Consider the following 17,770-nt stretch of genomic DNA (forward strand, 5'->3'; position numbering starts at 1 on the left):
GTCCATGTGAATTTCTGGTGGCACAAATGGTTTCTCCCACCATCTCTACATTTTGGGCCTGTTGCCCTTCTGTTCGTTGAAACTAAGACTTTTCTGGGGCTCGTGCTAGATAGGAAACTCTCTAGGTCCTCCCATGTGCCTTACCTGGCAGCCCACTGTATGCGGTCCCTCAGTCTCCTAAATGTCCTCATGGGTATTTCTTGGGGTGCCGATCGAACCACCCTCCTCTGTTTGTATTGGTCCCTTGTCCAATCGAAACTCGACTATAGGTGCTTTGTTTATGTGTCTGCATGCCCATCCCTCTTATGCAGTCTCAAGACTATCTGGGACAGCCGAGAGATCCGGGAAAAATCCAGGAATTTTTTCATCCAGGAGAAAACCGGGAAAAACCCGGGAATTTTTTAGAATTCCGGGAATTTTTCGTTGTTTTAGTTTTCAGTTAAATTTTTGTGATTTTAGTTGGTAAGAACCAATACTATAACAAAGGATGTTACAGTATCCCACTACTACAGAATAATAATGCAGCATTAAAACTTGAACGAGAGAAAAAACTTAAATTGAAAGGCGCCATATAAAATAACACAGTGCACGTACAAGCGTCTGCCAACAGCAAAGTGTACGATGAATTTCTTAGATCACAAAGCGTTTGCTCTCATTTAAAAATCAACTCTTTGATGACGAGCCATTTAGAAGTATTTCGAGCCCAGAAGATCAGATATTTACGTCGGTATTAAAAAATGTTACTGGCGTATTTGTGTGATGTATCTTAAAGTGTAACGGGAGAAAAAAAGAAAAAAAATCCCCTCATGAGGAAGTTGCGGCACAGTATAAAGTTCCACCTCGTCTGTGTACATTGCTGCATTAACTGTAGGCCCTGCGAAGAAGAATGGGCCTATAACCCTATTCTTCAACAATCCAATTGCCATAAGGGAACACAGAAAATATTTTGAGTTACCATGCTTGTATACACAAAATGCCAATACATATCTCTTAACATCTCAAGTTATTGCGTTTTATATTATTATATGTTTAACCCAGACATGCTGTAGATTAGGTAACAAATAGATGCTGCACCAATACCCAACAGGAAATGTTTTAAAATTTATTAAGGAATTAGAAACTGTACTAATAAGATTTAGTAGAAGTAATTTGGAGCCATGGGTGTGGAGATTTCGGTATGGGTTTCATCCTGAATTGTACTGATTGAGGACATTTGTTTGTAATGTCTCATAGTAAAACTCCTAACGATAAAAGTAGGACATGAGCATAAGCAATTGGCAATTTATCTTGAGATACTTGTAAGTCCCCTAATAAATGATTTGTCAAATAGCAATGATGAAATGTCCCCATCAGGTAAAGATCCATTTGGTGGTCCAGTCAGGCCCAAACGACTGGCTTGTCATGCTCTGACAATGGCATCATCGGATGTGGTACAGAGGGACACATGGTCAGCATACCACTCTCCCTATTGCTGTCGGGTGTCTTAACCTTGGAATCACTTCTAATCTGTCGAGTAATTCCTGGTTTGGCCTGATGGGGTTGAGTGCATCCTGTAGCAGTCCTTCCACAAGGGAAAAACCCCTGGAAGTACCAGGAATTGAATCCTGTTGGCTATGGAGGCAGACATAGTCACACTACTCAACTATTCAAAGAGAATTTACTGGATTGACAACGGGAAGAAGTTTACCAAGCTCACAAAGCAGATGAGAAATTTATTTTATACACATATTCCCACTACACTACGAATGCATTTTGTGATCAGTGATTTTTTGAGCTACTGAAATATGCAGTGGTAGTACTCAATCACAAAAGATGAGATAACTGTTTTACCCCTTAGTTATAGATTCATTTACACTATTCCTATGCTCTCAAAAAATTTTGATTAGATAGTTAATAACAGAATTTTGAACCACCTTTCTTGATAAAAGCCAACAATTGTTCAACTTGGATTTTGTAAAGGCTTTTCGACGAATTTATGTCATATAGTCCAAAATGAGAAGAAAAGTCACCCTTCAACCATTCTGGCAGAAGAAGAAGAAATCTTGTGTGATTATAAATTTCTTTTATGTGCCTATTGATAGTTTATGTGACCCTGTGAAGACTCTGATTTGCATGTTGTTGTTGTTTTTGTTGTTCTCGTTCTCGTCTTCTGCAGTCCGGAGACTGGTTCAATGTAGCTCTCCGTGCTGGTACATCTGTGCAAGCCCCTTTATCTCTGGATAACTACGGCAACCCTCATCTTTTGAACCACCTTACTGTGCTCATCTCTTGGTCTCCATCAGCAATTTTTAGTCCCACACTTCCGTCCAATACTAAATTGACAAGTCTTTGATGTCTCAGAACGAGTCCTATCGACCTATCCCTTTTTTTAGACAAGTTTGGCCACAAATTTCTTTTTTCCCAAGTTCTGTTCAGTACCTTCTCATCAGTTATGCGATCTACCCATCTAATCTTCAGCATTCAAAAGCTTCTATTCTCTTCTTGTCTGTACAGCTCATCAATACACATTTCACTTCCATTCAAGGCTACACTCCAGAAAAATACGTTCAGAAAAGATTTGTCAACATTCAAATATACATTGAATGGTAACAAAATCTCTCTTTCAGAAAAGCTTTTCTTACCATTGCCAGTGTACATATTTATGTTCTGTCTACTTTGGCCATCATTTATTTTACTGCCTGAATAGCAAAAGTCATTCATTACTTTTAGTGTCCCATTTCTTAATCTTAATTCCCTCAGCATCAACCAGTTTAATTAGACTACATACCACTATCCTTGTTTTTCTTTCCTTAATGTTCATCTTATATCCTCGTTTCAAGACACTCTCCACGCCATTCAACTACACTTCAAAGTCCTTTTGCTGTCTCAGACAGGGTGTGTATGAACCGGGAGATCCAGGAAAAACCCGGGAATTTTTTCATCTGGGAGAAAACCGGTAAAACCCGGGAATTTTTTAGAATTATGAGAATTTTTCGTTGTTCTAGTTTTCAGTTAAATTTTTAAAATTTTAACTGGTAAGAATCGATACTCTAACAAAGGATATTACTGTAACCCGTTACTGAAGAATAATGCTGCAACAATAAAACATGAGCGAGGCCAAACGAAAGCGTTGATATGTTGATGGGAGACAATAAAAAGCACACAAACACACACACAAATTTCAAGCTTTCGCAACCCACAGTTACTTCATCAGGAAAGAGGGAAGGAGAGGGAAAGATGAAAGGATGTTGGTTTTAAGGGAGAGGGTAAGGAGTCATTCCAATCCCGGGAAGACTTACCTTAGGGGGAAAAAGGGACAGGTATACACTCGCGCACACACACACACACACACACACACACACACACACACACACACACACACACACACACATCCGCACATATACAGACACAAGCAGACATGAGGTATCAGACCTGGTTGACAATTGTGGGGGGGATTCATATTCTTGAGGAGAAAAAACCTTGTTCACAAAGCACCTAGCATCAAACACATCCCTGTTGGCTTTTGAACACACTCTGTAAGTTGATTTTTGAATGAATCATAAGTTGATTTTTCAATGCGTGCACAGTGTACATGATGTCTCTGTCAAGGGAATCATCGTTGCATCTAGAAATAAACTTTCCTGCAGGCAAAAGGGGATCGAGCTATACGAACCGAGCGGAGTGAAGCCGAATGAGTGGACGCCTATCGCAGTCTAATTATGTGGTTGACTGGGTTTGCGAATGATCAGCATTGTTATAATTACTAGCAAAATCCATAGATTGAGACTACAAGAGTGGAATTAAATGACTAACAGGAATAACAGGTAAGAAAAATTACTTATTATCTTCTCGTGTACCCAAGAAAACGAAATTTTGTCAGAAAATTTTTGGACAGATCTCTACCCTAGCAAGGGCCAGTTGTACAGTCCCTGTGTAGCAGCCGCTTAAGTTCTATTCTGGAAGTAGCGTGGGAAAGGGTTTGTATGAACATAACAGTGCCTAACCGGACAATAATCAGGGATAACTATACCAGTGAATCTGGCAGGTTTAGTGAAGTTAACCGGCGAATAAGAATTAGTCATGACAAGATTGTTTGTTAGAATGAGGAAGGAGAAGAAATGGGGACATCACACAAATTATGGAAAGAATATGATTCCAATTTATATAAAAATCTCGTACTACTACTTTTTGATCTCATCCTCGAGAAACTGGAGCGTATGAATGAAATGTGAAACTATTTTCTAACATAAAGCTTTTTGCTTGTAGTAGGCCTAATAGGCCTTTTATGTTGGTCTTCGTGAATTATATTCTGTCGTGTTATAAAAATGACAATTTGTGCCAAAACAGCCTCGTTTATTCAGTGCGTGTTACAATTGCTGCAATGTCAGAAAGGCCTATTTTGTTTTATCTAGCAGACAGTGACAAAATAGAAGTAATCAGATCAAGAAACCACGCCAGTCTTGGGTACTATTTGTACTAACAGCTTATGCAGTATTAGACAACGATATTTGGATTTTTCATGTAGCAAAACGTTTGATGAACTTTGAGGTAATAGATTCTTTCGCAGAAAGGCAAGCACACCATGAAAGCAGAAGCAAGAGTAAAGAGAACAATGTTAGTAGCTAAGGATTGAAGAAATGTATACTGTCTTGCTTGTCTTTTGTCTTTACTGGTTTTATGTATCCAATACTTAATTTTATGTCACCCAAAGCAGAAAGTTATTATCTAACAGGCAGTAAAGAGTGCAAATTTTCTGAAGAGTTCTAGTTCTCCTGATTACAAATAATCCCATCCGGTTTAAATGCAAGTTAAAAAAAAAGGGCGGGGGTGGGGGGGGGGGGGGGGGGGCAGGATGTCAAATCGGGTGACTGGGAGCAGGAGCAGGAGAGGCATCATAAGACTTTTAATTTCCAATATCCTGAATATAGTTTGATGGCATCTAGTATAAAATATATACGTTGCAATTCCACGGAGCAAAATAGAGTGATGTGTGATAGAAGAATGCTGTGTGAAGAGGCGTGGCACTGGACTTTGGCATACTTGAGACCAAATAGCATGTGTTACACTTCCTTGAACATATAATTATGTTTTATATATCAGACTCTTCAGAAAGATGTGCACTACAAAAGGAACATATTTTTGAAAAGTCGATTATTTTTTATTTTTGGCGTCCTACCTCAATCACTCGAGCGAGGGGGGAGCCACTAGCTAGTATTGTCCCGGTGGTTTGGAAATATTGTAGATACGGGGCTGATGCACAGAGCAGTCTGAGTTATAGTGGGAAAGTCACCCATGTTTACATTTAGTGACTTTTTTTTGTTTCCTCTTCGTTCACTGCTCTCACGTCAAATTAAAACAAAACAGATTTATGTGGCCAGGAGCTATCAAGTGAATTAAAATACATTCACATAATTATGGAAGGCTAATATATGTTACTACTTTCAGATTTTACTTCCACTTTTATGACAGCCATGTATTAATCACCTTGTAGAACAATGAAGTTATTTTTGTCAGTTTCTTAAAGAAGTTTGGTTTTTATTTATCTTTTACGCTGAGGCAGTCAATGTATTTGAAACGAAGTGTTTAGTTCCACACTATTGGCTAATTGCAACTTTTCGCTGCATTTCAAGTGCATGTATTCATCTTTTAGCATGTATGGCATAATGCCATAATGAAGAATTAAAAATGAGTTAATGGTACTCCAAGACAATTTACATCTCAAAACCCACACTGAAAAGCTTAATTTCAGGTTGAGGCCTACTTCATTGGGAACCTGGACATATGAATATGCTCTTTAAGTATGCACTTTAAATATGCCATGTTAGAATGGTTCACGAAATTCTGATGCTCTTTGAGTATCCTCTGATGTCTTTTTTTCTTTTATGATATAATGCAAGATCTTTTAATGTTTCACACATATGAAGATACAGGCTTCCTGCATCATAGTAGCTTGCCAAAGCGCAGTGGCACCTGTTACCTGGCGCTCTCTGACAGCTACTGAAACGAACCTATTTCTAACATGGCGTGGGAAAATATAGCGAATGGTAGTTTGAAAAGTGTTACTTTCAAAGCAGATTTCTTTTTAAGCAATTTGAACTATGTGCTAGAATGTACGGTGAATTTCTTAAAACACAGAGCATTTGATGACGAGCCAATTTGAAGAATTTCGATCCCAGAAGATCAGACATTCATGTCGTTATTATGAGTAAATTGATGTAGTGCTATGGGAAGCTCTCTCTCCTCTGTGGTAGCTAATTTATTTGTGGAAAACTTTGAGGACAAGTCTCTGGACTCGGCTAAAAATTTTACTGGCTCATTTTGTGATATATCTTAACATGTAAAATGTGCAAAAAAGATCAACAATATATGTGTAAGCCATGGTGAAAGCTCAGCATCTCTTGCAGCTTTTTGACCTTGGAGACCAATATTATATGTGAAAGCTTTGCTTTTTGTGTAGCAACACTATGTATGTTAATTTAAAACATTAACTTTTCCTGTTTCCTATTCCGTGCTACTTAACAGTAATGTTGCTATTAGCTGACTACATCACATGTCCTGTGGTCTGAATATCTGCTGTCATCGTCTGGCAGGATCACTTGACATGAGCTATAACTGGCTCACAAAAGCGCATCACAATCTCGATTTCAATGGTTGGGTAAGTAACATGTGGTGTTTGGTGGAATTCAAATTTATATGTTGGTAACAGGAAAATATGCAGCGAACATGTTCCTGCACATCAAAAATATTTCCAAAAGGGGTTTTCTTCCCCGAGTACCGTTTTCTAAAGTGGCAGGAAATTCTACGCCCGTGTTTAAAAACGTAACCATTCATAGGATTGATAAGTTTTACAGTTCCAAGGGAAAATATCCTGTCACTTAATAACATGGGAAAAGTGTGTTTTCATCCTGGAGGAAGTGTATTTTTAACCGGAAACCTGGAAAAATCCAGGAATTTTTTTCCTTGTCCGCTTATTCACCCTGCTCTAAATTTTAATTAATTCTCCAAATTATCCTTTGGTTCCCTTTACTGCTTGCTCATTGTAGAAAATGAATAACATCAGGGTTAAGCTACAGTCCTGTTTCATGAACTTCTCAACCACTGCTTTCCTTTCATGCCCTTGAACTTCATAACTGCCAGCGGCATTATGGAAGTGTCCGATTCCATCCATCTGTGCTGACCCTTCATCAATATGGCGGAAATGGTTATTCAATGCATCTCCAATATGGCGCCTATGATGTCACTACATACACACGGCAACAAATAGATGGACAATAACATATCCCTCCAAAAATACAATCAAACTAAGGATATTAAATGGAATGATCACATAGACTCATTCTTACCCTGGCCAGATACTGGGAAAATATTCTTAGTTTACAAGATAGACTGCTTACAAAAAACACTTGTGTGTAGAATCCACACCAGATAGCAGTAACAGAGGACATTAGAAATGCTGAAAACCTAAATTGGCAGACATTTGAAGATAGATGCCTGTTATCCTGCAAAAACCTACCTGGAAATTTCATGAACCTGTATTAAGTGAGGAATATAGGAACACACTACATGTATCTCTACGGAATGGACTACACAGAAAAGATTAGACTAATTACAGTGTGCACAGAGGCTTTTAAACTATAGTTTGTCACCCGCTCCATATGTGTATGAAACAGGAAGGAACCCCAACATGTGGTACAATAAGAAGTATCATCTGCTGTACTTAACAGTGGTTTGAAATGTACAGATTTACGTGTAGTTTACTTACATAAGGTAGCCCCCATCCAATAACTGTAGCTGGTGTGCCCACAAATGTACTCTGGTAATCCAGTGGAAGCTCTGTTGGGCGTACTCTTGGGCCAAGAGAAAGTGGCTCAGACAACTGCAAGTAAAGAAAATGAACATTAAAATTTAGAAGAATTACAATATTGAGTGTGTGTGTGTGTGTGTGTGTGTGTGTGTGTGTGTGTGTGTGTGTGTGTGACATCTTTCGAGGAATTTCAGATGCATTAACAAAGAGGGAAAAAGCGGGAGAAAATAGTGTAGTTAAGCTGCTGTTTTCTCGATATACACACAACACAGTTCGCTCCATTTATTTTTTCAAGTATACCCTCTTCAAATATGAAATGAGCACTGGGATTGGTGTCATTCTCAAATTTTTAAGTACTATGTAGATAACAGGGAATAGTTCTGACATTCTGACATTTGCATATACAATGTGATTCAGGAACAATGACACATAATTTGTGAGGTGATTTTACGTGTGGAAATAAACCAAAACCAAAGAATTTCTGTAAAAATGTGTCAGATTTTCGACTGCCGTGGAATTGGTGTGTGTTGCAGACTACACATATCCATGAATGATTATGATGGCATGTGTGAATATTACTTACCAGAATGCTGTTTAGGCGCTGTGGTGGACAGAATAATGGTGGGACAGATGACTGATCCATCCTACATGAGATGTTCAGAAATCCCCCAATCCTTCTCACTGTACTTGTCAACCCATTGCGGAGTGTGTTGTGTTGCACACTCAACTTAATGTCAATAGGCTTTATTGTGGGCAACAACATTAGTGATGCAAGTCACAAGTTCTTCACGTGTATCCACCTTAATTGCACACACATCCATCTCTAACCAGCCCCATAAACAGAGGTCTAATGGTGTTATGTTGGGTGATCCTGCATTCCATTTAATGGGGTCTGCCACAGCCAGTTCACAGTTGAGGAAATGTGTTATTCAGATACTGGAATACTTGTCCGGTATGGTGAATTGGTGATCCATCCTGTTGCAGGTACATTTCCCATTCTTGCCCTAATGTCTCTTTAAAAGTGATGGTGGGTCTTCTGTCAGGAAATGTGGATTTGCTGTGGCTGTCGAGCAATATGGCTGGAACACAGGCCCTATTGCCAGTTCATCAGTCATACCATACCAGACATTAACTGAGAACCTAGCATGGAATCTTATTTCCCTACTGTCATGTAGATTCTCCATCATCCATGTATAAGAATTGCAGGCATTCACGATACCATTGCATGTAAATTTAGCTTTATCTGTAAATAATGTATTGCACAACTTATCCGTGTACAGCCAACCATTCACAAAATTGTTGGTTGCATACTGAGTCACCTGGATGCAGATATTGCACAGGCTGCATGTAGAATGTGTACAAGCCCTCAGAATGTAATGTAAACCACACTCATGTTTGTGGAATATCAAGCTGGCGGAAAATGCGCTGTGGACTGGTGACGGGATGCCATTATACCATTGCAATATCATCTTCCCTTTCCTCAGCTGACTGGACGGCCTCACATTCTGATGTTATGTGTATGCTGGGTAGTGTTCCAGATTCGCATAATGTATGAAAAGTCCTGGGGAATACCTTGGCACAGGGAGTATTTTGATTAGGGAAATGTCTCTGGTATTCTGTAGCAGCTGGATGGGCTATACCATTACAGTACCCATGCACAAACAACATGTCTGTGCATTCTGAATGGGTGAATGTATACTGCATGTTGGTATTCACAGACCCAATGGACTTGCTCAAATAAACACCACACACACACACACACACACACACACACGACTGCTCTCTGATCCACACTTGCAGCTGTTGCCTTGGTGTGATGTCACAGTGCTGCCATCATCATCATTATGATTTCCTTCCAGCGAGCCGGGTAGGAACATGGTCAACAATATGCCTCCATTGGTTTCTATCCTGGTATAGATTTCCCTCTCCACTACATCCCATGTTTCTCCTCTCCTCTTGAGCTCTTCCTTAACCTGGTCTGTCCATTTCTTTCTAGGCCACCCAGTTGGTCTTCCTCCTGATACCTCCATCTCCAAATACTGGTGTGGAGTTCGAGTTGGGTGCATTCCCTTCACATGACCCAACCACTTCAATCTCATCTGTTGGAGAAGTCTCACACCTCTTGTAGGATGAATCAGTCATCTGTTCCATCTTTATTTTGTCTACCACACTGCCTACACAGCATTTCGTTAAGTAATATTCATAATATTCACACTTGTCTTCATACCCATTATGGATGTGTGTAGTCTTCAACCTGCAGCAGTTCCGTAATGATCAAAAACCAGACACATGTTAATAGGACTTCTTTGCTGTATTTTACATATAGTATACCCTCACTTGTGACGTTGCTCTTGAATCACCCTGTATTGTACACCTGCAATTTTTTAAAATGTGCATCGTTGTTGTGAGGGGTCATAAAATGTACTTAGATATAATCCTCTTCTTTCATCTATATAATTTACCAATTGCATATATTTGTATTGTGGATGGCTGTAATGAGCACTTACTAGACCCTTTCTTATGCACTGAGAGGAAAAATTTTGTGAACAATTCTTCCTGCCCAGCACAACTACAAAGCCAAAGCAACAGTATGTTAGACTAGCATGTTTAATGGCTCATGGAGTATTACATTAATGCTCCATCTCCAGTTTATGTAATAAAATAGCATTCATTCATAAATGGAGTAATGTTTAAACTTCTTCCACAACTACAAATATGCTTACAAATGCATGAAGTATGTTCTTCTGCTACATTAATGACAGGAACGAGCCCCTTTGGTCCTGCTTGTGAGAAGTATAGTTTGAAATAACAGGAAGGAACTTAGTGACCCCACTCTCCAGCAATTTAATACTGTACAGCAGCAACAGATTATTTTACTGATATTGCATTGTATACACAACTGTTTTGCCCCCATTTTTTCTGTGTCAGGAATTGGGAAGTAGATATTCATCATCAGTCTTGAATGAGATTACTATTGAACTGTCTGTGTCTGTTTAGAATTGTATATTGAAAAATATTTACTCTCAGTAACTGCAAGATGACTTCCAGTCAATATATTTTTGTGCATATAATAAATGATCCTACTCTAAGCTGAAGCATCATTATCACCTGCTTAACAGCATGTGGTTAACCTTTGATATGCAGCTCAGCAGTAATTCTGCATGGCATGGATTCAGTAAGATCTTGGTTGGTTCTTGAATTATATGGTATCAGATGTCTACACTCAGGTCACATAATTTCCATGAAACGGATGAGACTATAGAAGAACTAGGAGCAGAAGTTGTAGCCCAGGACTGCAATGAAGGCACAGCCAGACATCAGGTGCTGGTCTTTGAAATGACTGATCAGCTCATGTGTCACCAGAGCATAAGTGACAAAATCAGACCACAAGTCTTGCAGTTGGCAATTGTCCATGCTTTATCAGCACACCTCAGCAGCAGCACAATTTCTGTGACACTGTTCTGGGTGGCAGTGCCCTGGCACCAGTCTTCAAGAAGCGACTCAGGCTTGACTTCCCGACCTACTGTCAATGTGCCCTGCCAATTACACCAGACCCCAGCCATTGCCTTGTTCCAGATGGTTCCAAATGACACCAAAATGTCAAACCTTCCACAACTGTCAACACATGGAAGCACTATTTGACCACAGCAGTAAAAGGTCACCAGTGTGTTGGGCCAGCTGAGCAATAAGTGATGCACAGTCTCTGTGCATCTCCACATCACCTTAACTCTGCCACCATCAGGCCATGAAGGAGTGACGTCTTCCTGTCTGCCCAGGTTAGGCAGCCAACGCCACTTTAGCCACCACCTCCCTAGGATTGCTTGCCATCACCATCGCCAGAGCCCAACCAGCAGTTCAGTCATATTTTAGGCAGCACCATGTCCTTCCATCACGCTGACTGAAATCGTCCTCTGCATGCTCTGTGCTGTAGCCGAGCCACATGTGGTCTCCACACCATTACCGAGTCAGTGCACCATGTCAGGGCTCCACTGTGTAAACAGCTCACCAGCCATTATAGCGCTGAATATCCCATGAAGAGTTGCCGACCACATCCACCATCCCAGAGAACTCAACCCAGTACCAGGAGCAACCAGTTTTTTTTTTTTTTTTTTTTTTTTTTTTTTTTTTTTTTTTTTTTTTTTTTCCTCCTGAAGAGGGCAGGAAGTGTATGGATGGAAGACAGTGCTGAATATTAACAGAGACATTAACAGATGTGAGTAGGTGCACAGAGTTTTTTCATGCATTGAATCTGTACATTCTATAGGTTTGTATACTTGTGTTCCTGTTGTTCAATATGTCGGATGTATACAGAAATGCTGTATTTAAGAATGGCCTGAGGGCCAAACCTCTAGTGCCAGTAACTTGTACACAATGTCCTTTTCAAGGTGATCCATCCCCATGCACCAAGTTACACGATATAATTTGTCGGATTCATCATTAACAAGGTCATTAAGCAAGCCAGTACCAGGAGGGTGCCTAGTTTAGACATGGGAAACAGTGGGTACTGAGGGGACTTAGAAGTGGCCAAAGTAATCATAAGTTTCATTTTTGAAGGATAAAATAAGAACTGTAATAGTTTTGTGATGCATTCTATGTGGGAATGACCAGCAACAAACTGTCCATTCGCATGAATGGACACAGGCAGACAGTGTTTGTTGGTAATGAGGGTCACCCTGTGGCTAAACATGCCTTGGTGCACGGCCAGCACACCTTGGCACAGTGTTCCACCGTCCGGGTTATCTGGATACTTCCCACCAACACCAACCTATCCGAAGTCCGGAGATGGGAACTTGCTCTTCAATATATCCTCTCTTCCCGTTACCCACCAGGCCTCAATCTCCGCTAATTTCAAGTTGCTGCCACTCATACCTCACCTGTCATTCAACAACATCTTTGCCTCTGCACTTTCGCCTCGACTGACATCTCTGCCCAAACTCTTTGTCTTTAAATATGTCTGCTTGTGTCTGTATATGTGTGGATGGACGTGTGTGTGTGCGCACGAGTGTATACCCGTCCTTTTTTCCCCCTAAAGTAAGTCTTTTCGCTCCCGGGATTGGAATGACTCCTTACCCTCTCCCTTAAAACCCACATCCTTTCGTCTTTCCCTCTCCTTCCCTCTTTCCTGATGAGGCAACAGTTTGTTGCGAAAGCTTGAATTTTGTGTGTATGTTTGTGTGCCTATCGACCTGCCAGCGCTTTCGTTTGGTAAGTCACATCATCTTTGTTTTTAGATATAGTTTAGGTAATGGGTTAGAGAAGCTTTTAGATTAGATTTAGATTATGTGGAAGATGTGCATATTTGGAATATAGCATGCATATTAACAACATAGATGTAACCAGTGGTAGCTCAGCACTGACCAAGGACAGCGTGGCTTAAGTGTCAGAACAGAATTAAATAGTTCAGATTTTCCGTCTTTACATCATACCCAACTGACCCAAAATGGCAATATGCTGAGACATCACATGGATTAGAGGTTATCATTACATGTAAAGATATCCACTAAACTGCTCAGGTTTGCACATAACAGCAATAAATCCACCACAAATATCTGTAGAAATTTGTTAATACAGAAGAACATGACCAGAAGGTTTTATGAAGCTTTTGAAAGGTGGATCTTGGGCAGGAAGTACTCTCTCATACTGAGAGGTGAAATGTAGAATTGGCACAGGAGGGTAGCTGGAAAGCAACTGTGACCCAGGAAATAGGACCATGGTAGCAGAAGGCTCGATTAAGTGGGGCTGCTGGATTATTTGTTTTCTCATGGAGGAAGAAGTATCTGTTTGTGGAGATATTAAGGTTTTTCCATGAAGAATTGGGAATTTATTGTGAAGATGAGAAGTTAGAATCATGGGTAAGATGAAGTAGTCTGTTATAGACTTCTGCCTGGTCGATATGATTAAGAGTGCAACTATGGAAACGCTACTACTGACTCCTTTCTAATGTAACATTTTTCATTGTTGATTAGTTCATAATGACAAGACAACAGTACAGTACACATATGGTTTACATAAAAGAATTATACAGGTCAAGGCATGCCTGGTTTTTCTGGGGTTAGTGCCAGGAAGCAGGTAAAATGTAGGATGTACCTTAACACAATATTCAGGAATAGAATATTTGTGGGTTTTTTCTTGTCAGTTACTCAATACATGCTTTGCAAATGATAGGAGAAGGTGGGAAATGAGAGTTTTAGCATGTTCACATTAAGTGGAAAGGCTGGAAGTTTATGCAGGTAGTACACCTTTCCTTAACCCCATTCCTTTCTCATGATGTGTAATATAGCTGCAAATGCAGATGAGGACATAGGGACTTAAGTGAACACCAAGTGCTAGAATGATCAATAAGGAAAAGAAGTGTGAATGATGATAAACTGACACTGGGAATGTAAATGTGAAGTGTATATAATTGTTATTAAACTGGTGGCTGTTTCTACCAAAATTTGTGGGTGAAGTTTCTTCTGAGACAGAAAGAGATTGCAGTGAGCAAAACTATAGAACTTGGAACAGAAGCTGTAGCCCAGAACTGCAGCAAAGGCACAGCCATACATCAGATGCTGGTCATTGGACTGCATGATCAGCTCCTGTGTCATCAGCCCATGAGCGCTGAAATCAGGCCACAGTCCATGGACATTGGTCACAGCTACCCATGATTGATCAGCATTCCTCAGCAGCAGCAAAAATTCTGTCAAACAGTCCTGGGTATCAGTGCCATGCGGCCAGTCTTTGAGAAGCCACTGCAGCTTGCCTGACTTCTGCCTCATCAACATGCTCTACCAGTTATGACATAGCCCGACCATTGCCCTGTTCCATATGGTTCCGAGTGACACCAAAATGTCATGCAATCCACAACTATAAGCACATTGAAGCTGTATTTAACCATGGTTTTACCAGCCCATCAGTGAGTTTAGCCACTGAGCAGTAAGCAGCATCCAGTCTCTGTCTGTCTGCACTATTGCCACTACTCTGCCATCACCCAGCTAAAAAGTAAAGACCTTTGGTTGTCTGCCCAGCCCAGGCAGCCAACACCACTTTAGCTGCCACCTCGCTGGGATTGCTCACCATTGCCAGAGTCGAACCAGCAGTTCAAAGTCAGATTCTGGATGGCACCATGAGCTACTGCTATGCCAACCAATGTCGCCCACTGCTCCACTCTATAGCTGAGCCACATGTTGTCTTCACGCCATCGCCGAGTCAGTGCACTATGTCAGTGCTCCACTGTGTAAGCAGCTTGTCTGTCTGAACTTCTGCCTGTTACCTCATAGGCCACTACAATGCTGAATATTACGAGGGTGGTTTGAAAGTTCTCAGAATGACCACGAGAGGTCAGTGCTAGCTGTTGCCCATAAACATGTGCCATGTCAGTGCTCTTGGAAGAGAGCTGTGGCAGTGATGTGGCTCTGTTGTAGTGATTTGTGAAGATGGAAAAAAAGAAAAAAAAAATCAAGATTTGAGCAGTGATTAAGTACTTCGTAAAGAAAGGTATGAAAGCAAAGGACATTCATGCCAATTTCCAGAATACACTGGGGGACGGACTCTGCTCCTTCTTATTCAACTGTTTCCAAGTGGACAAATGAATTTTGAATATGGTCAGAAGAGCTTAGATGGTGATCGATTGAATGGTCGGTCAAGATGTGTCACTACTCCAGAAATCATTGCAAAAGTCCCAAAATGGTCATGGAGAATCGCCAATTGAAAGTGTGTGAAATTGCTCATGCTCGCCAGATGTCATCTGAAAGGGTATATCACATTTTAACTGAAGAATTAAAAATGAAAAAATTATCTGCAAGATGGGTGCTGTGACTTTTGATGCTGGATCAAACCGTTTGTGACCACTGATGAAACTTGAGTACACTACTATATCCCAGAGACAAAACAACAGTCACAGCAGTGGAAAAATGCTGATTTTCTGCCACCAAAGAAAGCAAAGCCAATTCCATCAGCGGGAAAGGTTGTGGCATCATTGTTCTGTTATTCGAAGGGGATTCTGGTTGTAGATAATCTCCCCACTGGGCAAACAGTTAGTGGAGAATACTTTGCTAACCTCCTGGATAAATTGCAACAAAAGATACGTGAAAAAAGGCCAGGTTTAGCAAGGAAGAAAGTGATCTTCCATCAAGACAATGCGCACCCGCACACATTGCCATCGCCATGGCAAAATTACATGATCTAAGGTATGCATTGTTGCCACACCCGCCTTATTCACTTGATATGGCTCCATCAGACTTCCATCTCTTCCCAAAACTGAAATTTTTCTTGGTGAACGAAGATTCACTTCAAACAAAGAATTGATAACCAGAGTCGACAACTATTTTGCAGTGCTGGAAGAAACTCATTTTCAAGATGGGATCAAGACACTGGAAAATTGTTGGAACAAATGTATTAATCTACAAGAAGACTACATTGATAAATGAAAGAAGTTTCTGTGATGTGAGTACTTTTTTTCTGTTCCATTCTGAGAACTTTTTTCAAACCACTCTCATATGTGAAGAAGAAAATGCACTTGACTGACTGTAGTAGCAGGATGGAATAATTACCAGATGTGTTCCATTGGGTTAAGGTCAATTGAATGTGGTAGCCAAGATGACAACATCAGTTCTGTTTCATACTCCTTAACCACTGTAATATGATTTTGTCTTTGTGATGTTGACAATTGTCCTGCTGGAAGATGTCATCATGGTCGGGGAAAACATAGCCACGAAGGGATGCAAATTATCCACAGGAATGTTTACGAAGTCTACAGCTGTTGTGGTGCCTTTGACTACTACCACATGCCCCATGGAAGCTCAGGTGAATGTCCCTCATAGCATAATAATGCCCCCACAACACTGCATCTGTGGGAGAGTTCACATTTAAAGCAGATGTTTGGCTGTATGGCAGTGTGTCTGGACACAACCAGGAACAAGAAGTATAATTCATCCAACAAGGTGACACTTTTCCATAATCTGTCATCATATCTGCCACATATCGCCACCTATCCTGCTTTACACAGCAGGCAAGCCTCAGACCTCCACATTCTGCAATCGAGCATGGACGTCGAACAACTTTCTGTGTGCTCATGGTTTCACTGCCTGTCAACCAGTTTACATAGACACGTATGACAGTAGCATGCAAACAGCCTACCAGCTTCACAGTTTCTAAGATGCTCATTCCAAAATGCCAGGCCATAATTGTCTACCATTTGTCACAGTCTCATATGTTGGTGTTTTTCTCCATTTTTGGTCCGTACCATCACTGGAATGATCCCTGATTCCCCTCTGTTTTGCTTATACACATTCTATACTGCATCATGTGCCCCCAGTGCCACAAGGTGGGCATCTGTCTTGCAGTGGGCAGTGTTCACAATGCTTTGGCTCAAAAGTGTGTACATGTTGCATTTATCACAAGTAAGTGAAGGTATTAGCCATCAAAGTTTTATGCATAATATAAATTGAGAGCCTCATTATTAGCATCTGTATGCTTTATCATACATTTTTGTAGAAATGTTAAATTTTTTTCTGCAGCATCTGGGGTACAGTTTAAGTAGTAAATGAAAATTACTTCAATGTAACCCACCTTTGTAGTCAAGGCTACTAATATGAGGTGTACATAAAGCCCAGGAACACTTTCAATGATTTATTGCACAAGAACCAAACATTGTACTGGTATCATACAGATGTCATTTTGAAGAGAAACCCTGATAATTTTTTTCCCCCATATATACTACCGATAGTCAGCACTAATCACAAACACGGCGAGTTTAGGTGTGGAGCAAGCTTTCTGTATGTTGGAGTTCGACAAAAACAAGTGTGCTACAGATTGGACATGTTGCAGCAATGGCTGATGCCTCAAATGCAAATGGGCTCTCTGTTCATCTTTCAGCAGGATGGGGCTCCACACCACTTTCATTGTGAAGTTCTTGCGTAGCTGAACACAGAGCTGCCACGTCAATGGATCGGCCGTGCTACAGAAGGGGACAGCTGTTTCATGAAATGGCCTCCCCAATCACCAGAT

General features: G+C 40.6%; 1 protein-coding gene across 1 annotated transcript in view; it reads right to left on the minus strand.

Annotated features, from left to right (window-relative positions):
• The window catches only part of LOC126481255 (chymotrypsin-2-like), a 147,829-nt gene that overhangs the window by 41,390 nt on the left and 88,669 nt on the right, over positions 1-17,770 (minus strand). The window contains exon 5 of the mRNA XM_050104874.1: positions 7,742-7,855. Coding sequence (XP_049960831.1) covers positions 7,742-7,855 — 114 coding nt within the window. The remainder of the gene's footprint in view (positions 1-7,741; positions 7,856-17,770) is intronic.

Source organism: Schistocerca serialis, chromosome 5, assembly GCF_023864345.2.
Source record: "Schistocerca serialis cubense isolate TAMUIC-IGC-003099 chromosome 5, iqSchSeri2.2, whole genome shotgun sequence".
Classification (NCBI taxonomy): domain Eukaryota; kingdom Metazoa; phylum Arthropoda; class Insecta; order Orthoptera; family Acrididae; genus Schistocerca; species Schistocerca serialis.